We start from the raw sequence: 21,550 nt of genomic DNA, 5'->3' as shown, positions 1-21,550 counted from the left end.
AACCTCTCTGGGCCTCATTTCCTCATCTCGAAAATCAGGATCCCCTGAGGATTAACTTACACCAAGCATGGTGCGTGTCTCATTAGCTGTCATTACTGTCATTACTGTTACCAATAATAATAATATCATCATCATCATCATACGAGGGGCCTGGCACACCTCGTCATCAGCAGACATCCTCAGCAAACCAAGAGAGGGCACAGAAGCAGAAAGCCTTTCTGCCACTAAGATTAAGGGCTGCAGCAGGAGGACCCTCCCTCAGGGATGAGCTTAATGTTTGGGTGTAAAAAATCATCCCCCCAACTCAGACGGGGGACCCCTCCCTGCTTTATGCTGTACCATCAGGGCTGCCTTGGGCCTTCCTTCTATCCATCCACCTCCCCCTCCTTCCTGGCTTCTGACATTTTGCTTCAAGGTTTGTTTGTTTGTTTTCCCTGCAGAAATGTGCCATCAACGTCAATGACTTTATGTTTGATTCTGCTGAAGAGCTGCAAATGTTATAGATGAACTTGTTATGTTCTAAAGCTGCAGTTACCATATTTAGTACGGTAATAAATACCTCATTCCGGATGGCAAAACAAACACTTCAGGGCACTCGAGGCTCCACTAAAGGAACCCCATGGTGAAACCCACTTTAAACCAAGACTCCTCCTGTAATGCAAATAACTACCCATCCCCCAATCCACTTCCTTCCTTTCCAGAGCTTCCTACCAAGGGCTTCTCCCCGAAAAGGGGGACGCACACCTGCAGGCACCTGCAGCCAGGTGTCACTCCTCCCCAACGCCCTGGCCCTGATCCCTCACAGTCTCAAGCTCAGCCCATCAACACTCGTTCTAGGTTGTCAACTCTAAGTCATTTCTTTTTTTTTTTTATTGAGGTATAGTTGATTTACAATGTCATGTTAGTTTCAGGTATACAGCACAGTGATTCAGTTATATATATGTACATATATTCTTTTTCAGATTCTTTTCCCTTATTGGTTATTACAAAATATTGAGTATAGTTCCCTGTGCTATACAAGTAGGTCCTTATTGGTTATTCATTTTATATATAATAGTGTGTATATGTTAATCCCAAATTACCAATTTATCCCTCCCCCATGCTCTTTCCCCTTTGGTAACCATAAGTTTGTTTTCTACATCTGTGAGTCTCTTTCTGATTTGTAAATAAGTTCATTTGTGTCTTTTTTTAAGATTCCACATACAAGTGATATCATATGATATTTGTCTTTCTCTGTCTGACTTACTTCACCTCAGTATGATAATCTCTAGGTCCATCCATGTTGCTGCAAATGGCATTATTTCGTTCTTTTTTATGGCTGAGTAGTATTCCATTGTATATATGTACCACATCTTCTTTATCCATTCCTCTGTCAATGGACATTTAGGGTGTTTCCATGTCTTGGCTATCGTGAATAGTGCTGCAATGAACACAGGGGTGCAAGTATCTTTTCGAATTATAGTTTTCTCTGGATATATGCCCAGGATCTAGGTCATTTCTATGGGACCTGGTCAGACAGGCAAGGGCAGCAGAGGAGTAGAAAAGGGGTGCAGGGAATAGAAGTGGTAGAGACCTAATCAAGGCAAAGCCTTCCAGAAAAGCGCCAAGGAGGAGGCTGTACCACGCAGGCACTGGGGCCCAAGAGCAGCCTACAGACCTGCTTCTAAGGTGCAGTGTTTCCAGCTAGACGTGATGAGCCGTGTAAATGAAAACAAAGGCCTATCCAGATGTTGGAGGTGTTACAGGCCCCTAATATGCCCAGCATGGGCTGGTCAAACCACAGTATACCGACTGTCCCCCAGGTGGGCTACACCTCCCCCTTGGACGAGAGGGAAGGATACGGACACCCAGTAGTCAAGGTCCCTGGGCCAAGAAGGGGCTGTCTGCAGACCCCAGACCACTGGGAGCACACCTGTTAGCCAGCACAAAACCATTCCCTAAACCCACCTCTCACTCTTCCTTCAGGTGAGCCCAGCATCCTCCCTGCAAACACTCATTTCCAACTACACAGCCTCTCACCCCCAAACCTATCCACCTCCTGCCCCCCTCCACAGTGGCTGGTAACCCGCAAGGGCTGGGCTCTCGGGGAAGAGAGCCTGGAGGAGGTGAAGCTTTTCTAGGACCTTGAAGAAGAGAGAGGACCCCAGTTAGCCTCGGGGCTCTAGCGGGGGAGGGCAGCACTCCACATAGGACGCGGTTCACACAGGGCAAGAGGGAGGGCCGTGTGGTCCCACATCAGGACCAGCGGGTAGGTTCCCAGGGTGACTGATCGGGGAAGAAGGAGCCAGTTTAGAAAGACTGGCTTTTCTGACGGACAACCATTTAAGGTTTTAGGGCACCCTGGGGAGGCAGAGTATCCACAGGGGACAGCTGGGATGCAGTTACAGCGGAGATGTGGAGTACTCAGCTCAGGAGAATGACTGTGGCTGCGGGTGGGAATCTATCGCCCACGGTCTAGCCCATTGGTTTTCAGTGTGGTCCCCTGTAGGAGCAACAGCAAACAGCAGCATCACCTGGGAACCTGCTAGAAGTGCAAAATCTTGAGCCCCACCTTAGACATCCAAATGACAAATTCCACAGGTAGGGGCTCAGCAATCCGGTGTAATGAGCCCACCAGGTGATTCTGGTGTTGCTACAGTTTGAGAACAACTGTTTGTACCTGGGCTTCCCAACTACACCATGTCACATGCTTCTCAGTGCTCTGGAGAAAGAAACCAGGCTGCAGGGAACTGGAAGTGACCTGCAGGAGATTCAAACAGCTCCAACGGCTGAAGGGAAACAAAGTCTCAGTACATGTGACCCACCTGAGGGTAACCAGCTGGGGTACCCAGGCTTGTACTGACCACCTGGCCCTTCACAAATGCCCACGGGTGCACCACAGCTGCACAGGGCATCACCTATAAGTTTCAAAAAACCCTGAGGTCTGGCTCACTTTCCCAAGAGGGACTTCACTGGTCTGGGGTGGAGCCTGGCCATGGGAATCTTTTAAGCAAAAAGTTTGAGAATCATTGTGTCCAACTGGTAGTATTTTTGTTTTAGGAGTATGGGCTGTCCTTCTAAACATACTGCAAGCTACTCCAAGGAAATAAAATATGAGTGGTCATTATGTACGTGTATATTTATTGAATTTATTTTATACTTAAAAATCACACCAGTACCATTTCTCTCTGCCGTCTCCACTCAGATCAAAGAAATCTGCAGTCCATCTGGTTCTGGAAGGTTCTCAGTGTGGTCCCCAGACCAGCAGTATCAGCATCACCTGGGAACTTGCTACAGATGCATTCCCAGGCTTTGCCCCAGACCTAATGAATCAGAAATTCTGGAGCTTAGGATTCTGGGTTTCAAAGAGCTCTTCAGGTGCTTGTGACCCACCATCAAGTTGGAGAACCACCGCTTTAAGGAAAGGATTAGTTCTAAGGGCCTACAGTCTTTCTCTGGAGGTTAACATTATTTTGGATGGTATTTCAGAATTTGCTTATCACCTCCCTTGACGACCCGTGAAATCAGACAGGCTAACAGTAACAGGATTTATAATGAGCCATTAGGCACCCAAGCTCTTAGCCCCAAAACACTTTAATCTGTTGGTTTTTAGACCTTAAATTGTGATCCATCTTTTTAGCGGAGTCTTTCTCCCAGTTGGGAAGAGAGATTAAAAGCACAACTTAAAGAGACAAAGATTATCAGCTGCTTCTGCAGTCGCGTTTAGGGATAAGGCTACCCAGACTGGAAGTGAAGTAAAACCTGGACCTTTAAATGATTCATGGCACAATACACATGTTTTGAATAATTAATGTCACCCTGTATTATTCTCATAACCACCCAAAATTTATATACAGGGCTTAAGGCTAAAATGCTCGCAGCCAAAATCCAAGTATGAGCCTGGTCAGCATAATGGCGAAGAAAAAAATCCCAAAGGTCCGCTCTCAAAGACCTCTTAGACAGGAAAACCACATAGACGGGAATTTTAAAAATGTGGCAGTGTGAACTGGTGCTAGATATTTTAATGTGTGTCATGGGAATGTTTCACAAGCAAGAATTTAAGAGGAGACACAGAAGACGAGCTTGAAGAAGACACGCGATGGATCATGAGGTACTTTTCAGTTTTTTCATGTTGAAGCCCTTCAATTTAGTTGAAACCCACCACAACTTGCAGGCGATTCAGGAATCAAGACAGCCTAAAGTGAACGCTCTACTGTTCAGTTCGATGATGGAGTTTGCTACACACACCCAGCAGCTTGGTGGCCTAGGGCAAGTCACTTGTGTGACCTCTCCGAACTCAAGATCTCCATTATCCTTCCATACCACCCACCTCATCAGACTGTCCTTAGTTTGTTTAAAATTGATTAACACAACACAAGGTGCTTAATAAATAGCAGCTGTAATGATCACATGTAAAATAATGATGCTCCCAACCCTCATCTGCTGCCGCTGGAAATGTAAAATAGCACAACCACTTTGGAAAACAGCTGGGCAGTTTCTTATAACGGTAAACATACACTTACCCAACAACCCAGAAATTCCACTCCTGCGTATTTACCCAATAGAAATGAAAACATATGTCCACACAAGACTTGTTTACAAATGTTCATAGCACCTTTTCTGATAATAGCCCCAAACTGGAAACAGCCCAAGTGTTCAACAGGAAAATGATTGAAAAATTGTGGCACATCCAGACAGTGGAATATTACTCAGAAACACAAAGGAATGAGCTCTTGATCTATACAATGGCATGGATGAATCCCAAAAGCATTATGCTGAGTTAAAGAAGTCAGACACAGGGCTTGCCTGGTGGCGCAGTGGTTGAGAGTCCGCCTGCCGATGCAGGGGACACGGGTTCGTGCCCCGGTCCGGGAAGATCCCACGTGCCGCGGAGCGGCTGGGCCCGTGAGCCATGGCCGTTGAGCCTGCGCGTCCGGAGCCTGTGCTCCGCAACGGGAGAGGCCACAGCAGTCAGAGGCCCGCGTACCGCAAAAAAAAAGAAGTCAGACACAAAAGTATATACCCTGTATGACTACATTGCTATGTTACTCGAGAAGAAGCAGGATGAACCTAGAGTGACAGAAGGCAAATCAGCAGTTGTCTGGGGCGGGTGTTGGGGGCAGGGAATCTTCTAGGGTGATGGAAAAGTTCCACATCTTGAATGTGGTGGTGATTACACGGGTGTTTACATTTACCAAAACTCATCAAGCCATACACTTCATATGGGTGTATTTTATGGTACATAAGTTATACCCCAATGAAGTTATTTTTTATACTGCTATGCCATTCGGGAGGCCTGAGCTCTCCTTCACGTGCAGAAGAAAAATGCTGTGTGAAGGCAGTACAAGCACTGGATTCTGGTCCCACTTACTACCTACTACATATCAAGGAAATTTCCTCATCTGAAAAAAGAAAGAGAAAAAAATTGCTTTTGCTTTGGCTCTCAGGGCCACCTGGATGATCGAGTGAGATCATTATTTGAAAATGCTTTTTGGATTTCCCTGGTGGCGCAGGGGTTAAGAATCCGCCTGCCAATGCAGGGGACATGGGTTTGAGCCCTGGCCCAGGAAGATCCCACATTCCGCGGAGCAACTAAGCCCGTGCGCCACAACTACTGAGCCTGCTCTCTACAGCACGCGAGCCACAACTACTGAGCTCGCGCGCCACAACTACTGAAGCCCACGCACCTAGAGCCCATGCTCTGCAGCAAGAGAAGCCACTGCAATGAGAAGCCCGTGCACCGCAACGAAGAGTAGCCCCAGCTTGCCACAACTAGAGAAAGCCCGCAAGCAGCACTGAAGACCCAACACAGCCAAAATAAATAAATAAATAAATTTATTTTTTTAAAAAAGAAACTGCTTTAAAACAGAATCAGAGCATCCAGCCGTGTGGCCCCCATGCCAGCCATCCAGGTGCCCAGTGAACTACCTCCTCCTCTACTCCCCACTCCCTCACCTGCCAGTCAGTCCCTGGGATCACCTCCTGATCTCTCTTGACTCCCCCCCCACCCCGCTCACTTCCCTCGTCCCTACTGCCACCCTTTCAGCTGAGGCCACCTTCACCCCTTGCCTGATGATTGCAATGGTTTCCAAATGCTCTCCTCTCCCCCAGTTTTATCCCTGCCATCCTTTTTCACTCTAAACCCAGAGCGAGCTTTCCAGAACATAAATTTGATCACGTCACCTACCCTCGCCCCACCTTAAAATCCTTCAGGGCTCTTGAGAGAGCCTAGTCTCCTCAGTCCAAGGCCTAAGACCTTTAGTCACCTGGCCCCTGAAAAGCCACACTCCAACCGACCTGAACCACCTACAGCTTCCCGTACATGCAATGCTGTCTCCACGTTCTGGCCCCTCCCATAGGTTGTCCCCTTTGCCTGAAAAGATCACCTGCTCCCAGCTTCATTCTCCTGCCTGGCTAACTCCAAATCCACCTGCGGATCTCAAACCTTCCTTGACATACACATCTTCCAACAAGGGAACCTTCCACCACAGCCCCTCTATCACCAGCACTCTAGCCTCAAGTACTACAGTCACTTGGTTCTTCATCTGTAAGATGCCGAAGCCATGTAGACCAGTGGGCTAGACCAGTGCTATGGACTGAATTGTCCCTTCAATATTCAACTGCTGAAGCCCCAACCCACAATGTGACTGTATTTAGAGTAAGGAAGCAACTACGGTTAAATGATGTCATAAGGGTGCAGCTCTACTCCAATAAGACTAATGTCCTTATAAGAAATGAGACATGAGAAGGGACTCTCTCTGTCTCTCTCAGACGTGAAGACACAGCAAGAAGGCGGCCGTCTGCAAGCCAGGAAGAGAGCTCTCACCAGAACCCAACCCTGCTGGCCCCCTGATCTTGGACTTTCAGCCTCCAGATCCATGAGAAAATAAAAATCTGTGGTTTAAGCCCACCAGTCTGGAGCATTTTGTTACAGCAGCCCAGCTGACTAAGACAAGGGAGCACCTCCTGTCTGGTTCACTCTTATGTGCTCAGGACACACATCTGCCTCTGGTCAACATTCAATAAATATCTGTGAAATCAATGAGCTGTCATCCTACAGTCCGTGATGAACCCAAGGGCAAACTTTCATAATAACATGGTACATTAATGTGCATTAGGGATACAGAGTCAGACCTGCCACAGAGTTATCCTCCCTTGAAAACCAACTAGAACAGCACTGCCCGACAGACCCTTCTGCAATGGTGGGCGTGTCCTCCATCTGCGATGTCCAGTATGGTAGCCACCAGCCACATGTGCGTGCTGAGCGCTTGAAGTGTGGCCAGGGTGACAGAGGCACTGAATTTTTCATTTTATTCAGTGGTAATCAATTATTATATTTCAGTAACCATGTGGCTGGTGAATTCTGTACTAGACAGTGCAGGGCTAGACAGTTCAAGCAAGGATCACGCCCTGGGCACTAACTTCATCCTACAGGTCTCTGACTGCCAACTGTCCCCACACCAAGCATGTTATAAACACAGTGGATTCTCACAGAGCTGACACAGGTAGCTTCTGAGTGGCCTGGCACAGAGAAGCTGGCAAAACACACACAGAAGAGGGATAATGAAGCACCGTTTTGCAGAAATTGTGATGCTTTTGGGCCTCCGTCTGCGATGAAACCCATCAAAGGGCAGGTTCATCCCTCGGCGACCAGAGTTAATTGAAAATTTAAGATCCAATCGAATCACCCAGAATGGAGATTTTTGCCAGCTTACATGCTTCACTTGTGAGTCTCCCGCTGCTTTTTGCCTCCGCCAGCCCTACAAGCGAGGCTGCGTGTCTCAGTATCATCCACAAAAGCACCGAGCTCTAAGCAAGGGACAGATAGAACAATGTTGGCTCTGACCTCGATTGTTTTAAAGGGCACGTGGTCCCCTTCCTGCCTAGGCCAGCAGGTGGAAGTGGACAACACCCTTTCCCCAACCTGAAATTCATTAACGTGTCAGATGACCACCTTCGCTATGAAAAATAAGCATGTCAAGTGCTTCTCAAAAATCCCCTATGGCCAAAACCCTATAGAAGAGTACTCCTATGTGTCTCTACACTAGAACACAAGTTTTCTAGCAAGAATGTTCTGACTGGTGTCAATGCCTATTTCTCTGGCACCTTGCGGTTTACAAGGCACAAGAGCTCAGATGCCCAAGAGATCCATATGCAAATTCCACCCTAATCACTTCCTAGCACTGCATCTTTAGAAAGGTTACTTAACCGCTCTGAGGGTCCATTTCCTCTTCTGCAAAAAAGGAACGAGTGTCCCCATACACCTCACTGGGTTACTGTGGCGATAAGATGACATAAGAAACCACGAAAAGACGAATGGTCATAGCAACTTGATTTGTAATCGCCCCAAACTGGAAATGACCCCAAAGTCCATCAGCAGGTGAATGGAAAAACACACTGTGGTAAATCCATTCAATAGAATATTACTCAGCGACGAAATAGGAATGAGCCACTGACGCACCAAACAACATACATGAATCTCAAAATAAGTAAGCTGAGTGGAAGAAGCCAGACCAAATGACGACACACCATGACTCCATTTATAGAAAATTCTAGAAAATAAAATCAGTGATAGAAGGCAGATTACTGGCTGTCTGGGGACAGAGGGTTGGAAAAAAGGAGGGACTCCAAAGGAGCATGAGGACACTTTGGGGGCAGTGGAAACGTTCTACATCTTGATGAGGTGACGGCTTCATGGGTTTGAACATTTTAAAGATGTGCAGTGTGGTACGCTTAAATAATACTTTGGCAAAGTTGAAAAGTTTAAAAAAATGAGATCAGGGATCTAATGCCCCATCACGGGACCTGGCACACAGTAGGCTCTTAACAAAGGTTGGCTCCACTCTAGAGCAATAATGAATGATCCCATTAGAACTTCTGGAAAAGAAACTTGACAGGCTGCCAGAGAACCGCATCAGCAGGTGTAACAGTGACTTTGAAGGTGTACTAGAACCCAACTATTTAGGACACGCTGTTCTCGGCCAGAAAGCATAAACAAGAAAGATGAACAGAAAGATGGGAAAGGCTTGGTCTCTGCCCTCAAGGAAACACAAATGAGTTTAATATATCATGGAATAAAAGTGTCAGAAAGGGCTTCCCTGGTGGCGCAGTGGTTGAGAGTCCGCCTGCCGATGCAGGGGACATGGGTTCATGCCCCGGTCCGGGAAGATCCCACATGCCGCGGAGCGGCTGGGCCCGTGAGCCATGGCCGCTGAGCCTGTGCGTCCAGAGCCTGTGCTCCGCAACGGGAGAGGCCACAACAGTGAGAGGCCCGCGTACCGCAAAAACAAAACAAAACATAAAACAATAAAAGGGGACCCTAAATAAATTACAGCACCCTGAGTAATTCAAGCATATAGGGGCCATTAAATCATAGTTTCAGAACATATGGAACCACGAGGTGTGTGCCTCATGGTACAATGTTAAGATGCAAAAAAGCAGGATACAAAAATATACATTGAGGATTCATTCAACAAACATTATTGATTATCTATTATGTGCCAGGCACTGTTCTTTTTTTTTCTTTTTTTTAAAGCACCGACAATACAGCAAAGGATAAAATAAGCACAATCCTGCTCTCATGAGAAGGGATTCCACCTTCTGAAGGAAGGCAAACAACAAACAAGGAAATGAATAACAACAAGCGAAATATAAAGCATGTTGACAGCAGCATACGCTACGAGGAGAATCAAGAGGGGAAAGGGATGGGGTGTCAGGGGAGGTGAAATTTTAAACAGGCAGTCAGAGAGGTTTCCCAGAGAAGGGGGTTAAGGGTTTGAACCCAGGGTATATCTGAGAAAACTTCCAGGCAGAGGGAACAGGCAGTGCAAAGGCCCTGAGGAGGCCTGGGAGATTTGAGAAACAGCGAGGCCGCAGTGACAGAACACGCAGGACAGTGGGAGATTGAGGCAGAGGGAAGCTGGTGTCTCAGGGTCTGGGAGTCATGGCAGGGTTTTGAGCAGAGGAGTGATGTGATCTGGGGGTGGTGGGAACAAGGGGAGAGAAGCAGGGAGACCAGCTAGAATTTTTCCAGTGTTTTCCTAACTTTTTTTTTTAAGTCTTTATTGAATTTGTTACAATATTGCTTTTTTTTTTATTTTTTATGTTTTGGTTTTTTGGCTGCGAGGCATGTGGGATCTTAGCTCCCTGACCAGGGATGGAACCCTCACCCCCGGCATTGGAGGGTGAAGTCCTAACCCCTGGACCACCAGGGAAGCCCCTCCTAACTTTTTATGATGAACATATATCCACTTTATAATTGGAAAACAAAAGGTAATTCAATCCAAACAAGCCATGTAGGTGCTGTGACTGGAGCACAAGGAAGCAGAGAAACAAACAAGGTCAGGGAAATAGCTCAGGGAATGAGCGATGAATCAGTGGGGGGCAGGGGGCGGGACATATTCCTGGAAATTATTACTAAGAAAAGCAAAAGGCACAAATCACTCCTCTTAGTAATAAAAGAAGTGTAACCACAATGCACAAAAATATGAAAAAGAGAAAAAGAATTCCCCCACCATCTCAGCACCCTAACAATCAATATCGACCATCTTGTTATATACTTCCTTCGGATCTTTTCTCCTACACATGCTCTGGTTTTCTCCTTGACCATCCTACGAGGCCCAGCACACTGAAAGCGCTCAAATACTCATTGAGCAAATACTGGATGACGAAATACTCCAAATGCTTCTAGGTTCAGATTTGTCCATGTTACATCAGCTACCTCATTAGCATTTCTGGAAGTAGTTTTAAGAGGCCTGGGTGACAGAATGGAAATTGTGGGTGAGGGGGAGACATGGTCACAATGACTAAGGTGTCAAGTCTGGCCGTTTAGGACAACGGTGACATTATATTCATCAACGGCGCCAGCAGGAAGCAGCCTGCTGAGGAAGAGGCCGGGTTCAGTTTGGGGGACGTGAGGGGTGCCCAGGCCCACCCCTGCAGAGACGCCCAGCTGCCCATCCCTCTCGGGGCTCAGAAAGCATCTGGAGCTTCAGCACGAAGGTGGTCGGGCAGAAGCGGTGAAGGAGGGAGCTGGGGTAGTGATGCCAGCAACCCAACTGGAGCTGGACGTGCTAAGAGCTTCAGAACACGTGTCGCCTCTCCTGATTCTCAGTGCTGCCCTGCAAGCTGGTCTGTGTGTGCCCACTTCACAGATGAGGACACTGCAGGCCCGGCTGCTCCACGGCAGAGCCAGGGCTCAAACCCACGACTCGGAGGGCTTTCCCCATGAATTCTCTTCTCTTACTAGAAGATTAACATATTCACAGAAGCCCAGGGAGAAAGTTAGTCTTAAGATGTCTCTGTTAGGAAGCTCCTGGGTTGGGCTTACGGCTTCCAGGGGTCTCCCACAAGGAAGAATGTTCTTTTCCTCTTCCGAAAACATAGTTTACATGTTTCTGACTTACAGTTATAGCCTGCTGAGTTTTTCCATGTGTACGAGTCTTGGAAACCAGGACGGGCCGCGTGCTTTTCCCACAGCACCACCTCAACTCTCTGTATACAGTCGGTGCTCAGCAAATGCTCGGGATGAAAACACTGACCCTCACTCGCCAGTCACCCGGGGGCCACTGGGACACCGGGGTGAGGCAGGGCCAAGACCGCTGGACGAGCAGTCTCGAAAGAGGCCAGCGGACAAGGGGCAGGGAGACCTGGGTGGATGGGCAGACGACCACGCGGACAGATGGCGACTGTCCTCTTCCGCGCGTCTTGTCGTGAAACAGTGTGTAAACAAGCGGGCCCAGGGCCAAATGCAACCCACCCAAGTGTACTCTTTGTCTCACACCTGGTTTTAATTTGTTACAATGTAAATTAGTTGCTAGCTTTCAAAACAATGAAAGATTTCACCTAAAAATCTGGATTTCTGAGCGCAGGCCCTTCTCAACAGGCCCACCCTTTGCAGTTCACCTCCCAACGCCCCCCCCCCCCGCCTCCAGCCCCCCACCCCCCAGCGTGTCCTGGGCAGCCCCTTCAGCGCTGATTGGGCCGAAGCCCTGTCAAGCCCCCCACCCCTGGGTTGGGCTGAACCCCGTCCTCACCGGCGGTCAGGGTGGTGAACTCCAGGAAGCGGTACTCATAGGACACGTCTATCTTGGTTTCCACCTGGGGCCTCTTCAACGTCGAATAGATATTCCCAGGCCGTTTGTCATCAGGTTTCTCTAACTTGTTCAATCCGCAACCCATTTCAGCAGCTGCCAGCAAAAGGAGAAAAACGGGGGAATGATTTTCTTCTTCCTGTGATGTTGTTTTTACACACCGTAGTATAAACGACCCCATTATTTCCCTGAAGAACACGTAAAGGACTTGAGCCTGGCTGAAATCTAGAGCACAGTTCAACCCGTGACCTGAACACTGGAGGCTCTACGCTCAGGCTGCTTTCTCTCGCTCATAAGATACCATTACCAGCCAGCCTGTGATTCTGAAACGACACCAAAAACATACTGTTTTACAGAACGAAAAGACAACCCTCAGAATGGGAGAAAATATTTGCAAACGAAGCAACTGACAAAGGATTAATCTCCAAAATATACAAGCAGCTCATGCAGCTCAATATCAAAAAAAGCAAACAACCCAATCCAAAAATGGGCAGAAGACCTAAACAGACATTTCTCCAAAGAAGATATACAGACTGCCAACAAACACATGAAAGAATGCTCAACATCATTAATCATTAGAGAAATGCAAATCAAAACTACAATGAGATATCATCTCACACCAGTCAGAATGGCCAGCATCAAAAAATCTACGAACAATAAATGCTGGAGAGGGTGTGGAGAAAAGGGAACCCTCTTGCACTGTTGGTGGGAATGTGAATTGATGGAGAACAGCATGGAGGTTCCTTAAAAAACTAAAAATAGAACTACCATGTGACCCAACAATCCCACTACTGGGCATATACCCTGAGAAAACCATAATTCAAAAAGAGTCATGTACCACAATGTTCACTGCAGCACTATTTACAATAACCAGGACATGGAAGCAACCTAAGTGTCCACTGACAGATGAATGGAGAAAGAAGATGTGGCACATATATACAATGGAATACTACTCAGCCATAAAAAGAAACAAAATTGAGTTATTTGTAGTGAGGTGGATGGACCTAGAGACTGTCATACAGAGTGAAGTAAGTCAGAAAGAGAAAAATAAATACCGTATGCTAACACATATATATGGAATCAAAAAAAAAAAAGGTTCTGAAGAACCTAGGGGTAGGACAGGAATAAAGACGCAGATGTAGAGAATGGACTTAAGGACACGTGGAGGGGGAAGGGTAAGCTGGGACGAAGTGAGAGAGTGGCATGGACATATATACGCTACCAAATGTAAAATAGATAGCTAGTGGGAAGCAGCCGCATAGCACAGGGAGATCAGCTCGGTGCTTTGTGACCACCTAGAGGGGTGGGATAGGGAGGGTGGGAGGGAGGGAGATGCAAGAGGGAGGAGATATGGGGATATATGTATACGTATAGCTGATTCACTTTGTTATAAAGCAGAAACTAACACACCATTGTAAAGCAATTATACTCCAATAAGGATGTTTAAAAGAAAACACTGTTTTATATCATTTTTCTCCCCATCTGAGGAAAATAACACCTCAGAGTGTCTCAGTTCCCCTATACTCTGTATACATGATTAAAAAATGGGATCTGAAGAGCAATACAAGTGCATCATGGTGTCAGCCCATCTGAAAAAAAAAATAAGAGAGATGTCGCTCCGCCGTGGTTTCTAAGAGGGGATAATAAGTTGTTACGATTTCCAAAGTCCTTTCTACCCTCAACGGTAATTATTTAGACAGGATTTTACATTCAAAAAACACCTCTCAAAGTAGACGGTGGTACTTTTACAGGCCTCGTCTAAAAAGTCCCTGTTTATTCCGTTTTAGACCAAACCACAGGAACAGAGCGGTTCTTCCAGACTCAGAGTCATTTGAGACCAAAATGAAAACTGGCTGAACACTAAGAGCAGGGCCGCAGAAATTGGAAGCAGAATCCACGTGTATCGGAGCAAAGATCCGTGGCTGCGGTTTGGAAAGAAAACGGAGAAATGTTAATACAATGTGCATACGAGGGTGGGCTGAGCTTCCAGGGGATTAAAAACAATGAATGTTCTCTGTTTATTTAGGCAGAATGACATTCATGAAATGACTTTTTATCCACTCCCCAGACTACAGCGGGAGATAGTTTCCCTTTTGTGACCGAGCCTGGCTAAGTTCCCTCCTCTCTGGGGCACCGGTGCTGCCATCAGAACATAGTTCACAAATATATTAACTGGTCAAGAATATCACAAACAGAAACGTGGTGGCCACTTCCTTTTTGAGATAAGAATTTCCGTTGGTTCAATCCATTCACAAGGTACCCAGCTTCCTACGGCAACTTGGCCAGCTCCAAAACAACAAGATGAACCGCACAAAAGCAACGAGGCCGGGGAGGGAGGGAACAGGCTGATGAAGCGACAACCAGGCTATATTGGCAGTAATTAAAAAAAGTCTGGAAGGATGGATGAGAACAGGAAGGCTTACTTATGCCTTAATAAGAGAACATTAGTGTCCAAAGGGCCAGAGCAGACATGATTTATGTGCAATCTGCATGAACTGATTACTTGTAAAATACTCTGCAGTTCTGCAGATATAATAGCTGATATGCACAGAGGCTGCATATTTAACTGCTAGAAAGCAAACCGCCTGGCATCCGCTGGGGCAAAGCAGAAGCAGACAGGGAGGCCCCTAAGTACTGGGGAACAGGTAACCTAGTGAGATAAATACTATCACTGCCAGAACAGAACTGGAAATAACCCAAAGGCTTACCAGTCACTCACTCGTCTTCCTCCCTACAAAGGACCGAGCATTTGGGGACCTCCAAGAAAAAAAACCCTTCCTCAAAAATCTTCCCAAAATTCGAGCATTAGAGAGTCATTCCTTTGAGAACACCCTACCTCAGCATTGCCTTTGAAACCACAAATATCTCCCTGGGACGGGCAACAAGCCAAGCTCCTGGTAGCCACTAACACTTTAGTATGATTTAATTTCTTCTCTCAAGGACAGGATCCTGCACAGCGTAAAAAAAGGAGGAGAGGATTATCAAGATGAGTAAGATAGTCTCAGACAAATTTGGGGTTGCAGGGAGGCATGTCAGGAAGTATTAGAAAAACTCCCAATTCATAACTTTGAATTTAAGGTTTTAATCAGACTATCCCAAACCTGAGGTCCAAGTTCACTCCAAAGGGCACTGTGCTTGTCTCACAGGACACAATGAGACCCTGGGAAATCATCTATGTGATCAGACACTGTACCAGCCAGGTGCAAAACTGTAATACCAGTGAATCCTTGAGGTCTCAAATTTTAGGGCATACAACCCTGGTTAAGCAACGGCTTCTAAAGCACAGTTCTCTCTGGGAAGGGAATCATGGTGAAGCCGTTGCCAGTCACCAAAAGCTCAGTGTGAATTTGTTCCTCTTACTCGTTCGTGTTAGGGCCCTACCTTGCTTGCTACTGGCACATTTGCTTTCCTCCTAGTTCCTTCCTGCATTCTTCCACCAACCCCACCCCTGTCAAAATAGGAAAGACTTTTACATCACTCCAAAAATGTCTGTTACAGTCCCTACTATGCTCAAACAAGTCACAAAATCTAGCTTACGAAAAGAAGGAAAACTGGGGCTTCCCTGGTGGCGCAGTGGTTGAGAGTCCGCCTGCCGATGCAGGGGACACGGGTTCGTGTCCCGGTCGGGGAAGATCCCACATGCCACGGAGCGGCTGGGCCCGTGAGCCATGGCCGCTGAGCCTGCGCGTCCGCAACGGGAGAGGCCACAACAGTGAGAGACCCGCGTACCGCAAAAAAAAAAAAAAAAAAAAAGAAGGAAAACTAAGATATAATAGTGCCTTACATCTACATTTTGTAAACTTCCCTGTTTCCAGTGCAAGGTTCCCAAACCCTGGTTGTATTAGAATCCCACAAGAAGCTGGGGCAGAGGCTGCATATGGGCCTTGGAGGGCAGTGAGAGGTGGAGCAGGAGGAAGGAGTGAAGGGCACAGCCTCACCGGATGCCAGCAGATGGGGCTGGCGTAGCTGCACGTGCCCCGCACAGACATTCAGGGAGGGTCTCGGGGGTCAAGGTAGGGCAGAAGGTAAACGGTAACTGTGATGGTTTTTTAATGTGGCCCCCAAATCCTTTGACACTCCTGCCATCGAGAGGCGGGGCCTATGTCACCTCCCCTGAATCCGGGCTCCGCGACTGCTTTGCTATAGAAAGCGTCAGATGATGCAGTGCCAGCTTCTGGACCTGAGCCTTAAGAAACTGGGAGCATCCACTGCCTGACTCTCGGGACACCTGCTCTTGGAACCCAGCCACCATGCCATGAGGGAGCTCAAGCAGCCCCGAAGAGAGGCCCTCCCTGAGCAAAACACACCGCTGTTGCTGCTTTAGGCCTCTAAGTTTTGGCGTGATTCATCATACGACAGGTAAGCTCTACATCAAGTTTGCTCCAAATGACCACAGCCAGCTGCCTCCTCGGCCAAGCCTGCAGTCAGGGGCCTGCTTCAGCCACTCATGCTGGAAGGACATCTGGGGAGTTTCCAGTTTGGGGCGATTCTAAAAAAAGTGGCTGTAAACATTCAAGTAGAAGTTCTGACGTGGACCTAAGTTTTCATTTCTCTACGGCAATACCTCGGGGCGGGATCGCTGGGTTACACGGCAAGTACAGGATCCTGTTAATGAATAACACACTCAGGGTGGCCAGATGCTGACCCGCGAGAGGCACCGTGGAAGGTGAGACCCGCTGGGATTCCGCGGATTTAGCTCGGCCACCCCTGCTCACCCTGGGGCATCAGCTCACTGGGAGGGAATCATGACCAGCAGTGCTATTCATGGCTATTTCTCCTTTCGTTATTGTCTGTTTTTGTAAAGGACACTTGCTAAAAATCACCTGTGTGTGATGACATTTTTCCAGTACTTCCGTATGGTCCATCCAACCCCCATAGCTCTGCCCTTCCAAATTCCTATAGTCACTTCACATTGACACCTATGGAAACCAGGTTACTTGTTTTATGTGTGAGGTGATGGTTGGATCAGCTCTGATTATTCGACAGTCACACAGGAGGGTTTTTTCTTCTTTTTACGTCTTTATCTTCCCAAAAGACATCCCTGCACCCACGTGCATGGGTCTCTCTAGCATCAAGGCACTAAGAAAAACCATCCAAGGGGTCTTCACAGGTCTTTCCCCCACTCCTATGGTGAGACAGTGGGAAAAGAGCCGAAGTATCCTTACAGCTCTTCAGCAGAAACTGACTAAACATTAGTAGGACTGGAGACAGACTAGGGAAGAAAATAAGGTCATCACTGGGGGTCTCTGAGACCCACTACAAGGAGAGGTCATTTGCAAATGACCCAGAAGCAAAGATCCCTCAACTGGTGACACTCTGGAAAAATCAATTCTTTCTGAATCAAGCCTAGAAGGAGGTGTGTCTTTGGTATATGTGGGCCCAGTTTCATGCAGGACCTGTCAGCTCCATGAGGGAGAGAATTCATGTTCCAAGTTCGTGCATTCATTCATCTAATGAACATTTATTATGGCCTCTTTTGAGTCACACCCTCAATTAGGAAATACAAAAATGGAAAGACCAGGTCCTACCCTCTAGGAGATCACAGGTGAAGGAGAAGAAAGACCATGAAGAAATACACGTGGTACGGTGAGGCTGGTTGTTCTAGAAGTCTGGGCGGGGTGCAGGGCATTTGGAGAAAACCGCTGTGATATAAAACAGAGGGCACATCCCCATAGACTTGGTTCCAGAAAGAGCTGATCAGCCATGGGGCACGATGTTCTGTGTCATTTTAAATGTTGAAATGTTTGAATTTTTATTTTAAAGTAGTTCTAATTTGGTTTTGAAATACTTCCCCAGATGCACGTAAAACACTGGAAAACCACTTCAAAAAGGATCACCTCCGGGCTTCCCTGGTGGCGCAGTGGTTGAGAGTCCCCTTGCCGATGCAGGGGACACGGGTTCGTGCCCCGGTCCGGGAAGATCCCACATGCCGCGGAGCGGCTGGGCCCGTGAGCCATGGCCGCTGAGCCTGCGCATCCGGAGCCTGTGCTCCGCAACGGGAGAGGCCACAACAGTGAGAGGCCCGTGTACCGCAAAAAAAAAAAAAAAAAAAAAAAAAAGGATCACCTCCTTAAACAATTATTTTTCAGCTGGGGTTTAAAAAAAATCCCTGAGTTTAAAGGTTTATTTTTACTATCAACTAGCATGCACACATTTAAATAATGGGGGCAATAAATGTAGTTATATTTTCAAATACAAATTAGTTTCATTAAGAGTTAGCCCTCATTTACCACACTTGCTGCTAATCTGAGGCAGACCGTAAAGCTAATTTTAACAACTGCCAACAGCTCATGACAAGCGACCAGAGATGGGGCAATTATACGCAATGATGCTGGATCAGCTGGCAAACTCATTCTTTATTTCTCCACTCAAATCCTATATTTAAAGACTCGAGTGTGTTTATTACATCATTCAGGCACCCAAAGTAGGAACTGATGATCCAAATTAAGAAGTTTTTACATGATAAGAACATCTCCCTCCACCCAGAAATGTAAATGAAAACTTGAAAATCCAATCAGCTGTACGGATGGTGTCAAATCTTGATATCCTACAAACTAAGACAGAAACCCAAGGATAACTAAAACTGACCCATGTAAAGTATTCCTGATTCAATGCCAAGGAAAAGAACAATCTGTATGAAACGGGGTTATATTATGGTGCTACTTTTTTTTAAGTGTCTATGTGTGTATCTGTATATGAAAATCCACATATTTTTTTTAACTGGCAGGTTAAATAAAGATATTCACAGAAATTTCCTCTGGGTCACGAGTGATGAGAGACATTCTCTTTATGGTTTTCTATATTCCCAAGTTTTCTGTGTTGCATATGCATTACATTTCCTAGTTGAAGACAACAAGATGTATCACAGACAGCCTGCAAGATATCCCTCAATAATCCTCCCGTTCACCAGTGGTCCCCTCCTCTACTGAGCAGGGCTGACCTGTGTAGTCAGTAGGATATGTCCCTGGGGGAAGCCCGCTACCATATTGTAAGAACACTCTATTAACCCCGTGGAGAAGCCCCCAGGGCAGGGAACTGAGGCCTCCAACCAACAGCCACGATGAACTCAACACTCAAGTGGGAGCATCCCTCAGCTCCAGAACAGCCTTCAGCCTAGCCAGCATCTTGACCACAGTCTCGTGAGAGACCCTGAGTCAGAACCACCCAGCTCAGCTGCTTCTGGATTTCTAACTCACAGAAGCCCTGCGAGATAATAAACATTCATTACTATTTTCAGTTGCCAAGTTTGGGGGTAATATGTTACACAGCAAGAGATAAGGCAATACGAGGGGTATTTACATTATCAAAGGAAAACACTCGGTGGAGACTGATCCAGACCACATTTCTTTCTGCTCTCCCACTAGCCTCCATCACAACCACCCTTAAAACAGCCTCCCCTCAGAAGAACTTGCTACTCAAAGTGTGGTCCTCAGACCAGGAGCAATGGCACTCCTGGGATCAGCCCACCCGGACCTACTTAATCAGAATCCACCTTTTCACACACGATTCATCAAAGTCTGAATCACAGTAAAGCTTGAGAAAGCCATGGCGGTGGTTCTCAATCTCGGCTACACACTGGAATCACCTGGACAGCTGTTTTGATGTCCAGATGCCCAGGCATTTGGGGTGGGGCCCAAGCATCATTTTTAAAACATCCCCACAAGTGATTCTAACTGACATCCAGGATTGAGAATCAACACGCTCAGAGCAAACCCTGTCTTTTCCCACTCCCGACCCTCTCCAATCTCCTAACACCCAGGCCGCAAGGGCCCAGGGTCTCTCTTAGGCTGCTTAGCTAGGGCTGAGAACCACAGTCTAGAAGAACGTGGTCTTGCTGACCCCCTTGGTTCCACCCCTGCGTCACCCGAATCTCGCTGGACCTCATACCCTCCCTTCCCAGGCTCTCTGTTGTCGTCCCTAACACAAGTGCACCCCCAAATTTCTATCTCCAGCCTCCTTCTGCCTCTCTCTTCAAATTACTTTCACTACCAACCACCGCAAGCATATGGATAAGGATTAAAAAAACGAGACATCTCTGTACCCACTACCCTGAATCAACAAATGCTTATATTTTATTTGCTCACATCTTTTGTTTTTGTAGAAATACAACTTTTGGTGTGCAGCCCTCATTCCTGTCCCTTTGTCCCCTGTCTTTCTGTCCCTGGTCCTTATCCTGTACACACTACATATAATACCCAGAACAAGACAGGGCAAAGGCTCTGACACTTTTCAGGTCACGGCACCCCCAGTGTCCCTATACGTTTGTTCACAGCACCCCCAGGCTAAAAGCAATACCCACAGCTCGATTTATTAAGTAGTCAGGTCCAAACAAATTGATAATTATGTATAAACAACTTAGCATCCTTTTGAAAGAACAGACTACACAAACTGAAAAAAAAAATTTTCCTGCATCCTTAAATTACCGTAATTACTTACTACTGGGGTGTGTGCATCCATTTGGCACCGGGAAACTTCTCAAACCTCAGAATCACACTGGACACCACCACCCTCATCTCCTGTTCAACAATGATCTTCTTAGCAACCACCCCAAATCCAGCTTTGCAAAGATATGACATCATCAAAAGGAAGTGGTGGCCTTTGATGTTGATCCTGTGAACTACCTCGGGCTAGTAATGAGGGTGGCAACCAACATGCAAGTACCACTTGCTGCGGTGCCTTGGGGTGCCTTAGTACAGAATTTGGGAACCTCCAATACGAGGAGGCACGTAGGCTTAAAAAAGTTCCATAACTGCATCATCTCCCCGTTAGCTGTCAGATTCACCTCCCAGCCTGACCGCTCTCCAACTCCAACAGACACACCCACGGACCCGTTCCAACATCTTCACCTGGAACTTTCCTGGCACTTCCAGATGAATATGCCCCAAAGAGAACACAACACCCTGCCCCAAAAGCCTGTTCTTCCTCCTGGGTTTCTTGTGCGTATATGTGTCCTTATGTAGATATCTACAGAGAGAGAAGTTGGGGCAGATTTGTTTTAAAGGTCTTGTCTTTGGACTTGGAGGCTGGCAAGTCCAAATCTATAGCACAGGCCAGGAGGCCAAAGGCCCAGGGAAAACGTGATGGTGCAGAGCTGAGCCCCAGGCCCATCTGGAGGCAGAACTCCTTCCTCCTCAGGAGACCTCAGTCTTCTAAGTCCTCGGACTAGTTGGATGAGGCCCGCCCATATTAGGGAGGGTGATTCAAATGTTAATCACATCTTTAAAAATACCCCATGGCAACACCTAGACTGCTGTTTGACCAAAAACTGGGTACCCCCGTGGTAGCCAATCTGATACATAAAATTAACCATCACGCCCTCCTTCACTGAACACTTAGTAGGTGCAAGGCACTGTTCCAAGTGCTGGGGATACCGAAGTGAAACAGAGACAAAGACCAAAACAAAACAAAACAAGAACAACCCCGCCCTCGTGGACCTTACTTTCAGGAGCAGACACATAAAAATAATGAAGAAGTTCAAG

The 21,550-nt window shown here is 47.0% G+C and overlaps 1 protein-coding gene across 3 annotated transcripts in view; it reads right to left on the bottom strand.

The window, feature by feature from the left end:
- RFTN1 (raftlin, lipid raft linker 1) overlaps nt 1-21,550 on the bottom strand; it is a 204,693-nt gene that overhangs the window by 169,915 nt on the left and 13,228 nt on the right. For all 3 annotated transcript variants that reach the window (XM_079921258.1, XM_079921259.1, XM_079921257.1), the window contains one exon: nt 12,015-12,167. In XM_079921258.1, the coding sequence (XP_079777384.1) occupies nt 12,015-12,159 (145 nt within the window). In that variant the 5' untranslated portion in view covers nt 12,160-12,167. The remainder of the gene's footprint in view (nt 1-12,014; nt 12,168-21,550) is intronic.

The sequence above is a fragment of the Stenella coeruleoalba genome (assembly GCF_951394435.1).
Source record: "Stenella coeruleoalba genome assembly, chromosome: 5".
Taxonomy (NCBI): domain Eukaryota; kingdom Metazoa; phylum Chordata; class Mammalia; order Artiodactyla; family Delphinidae; genus Stenella; species Stenella coeruleoalba.
This window is presented reverse-complemented; position numbering and strand designations above follow the sequence as displayed.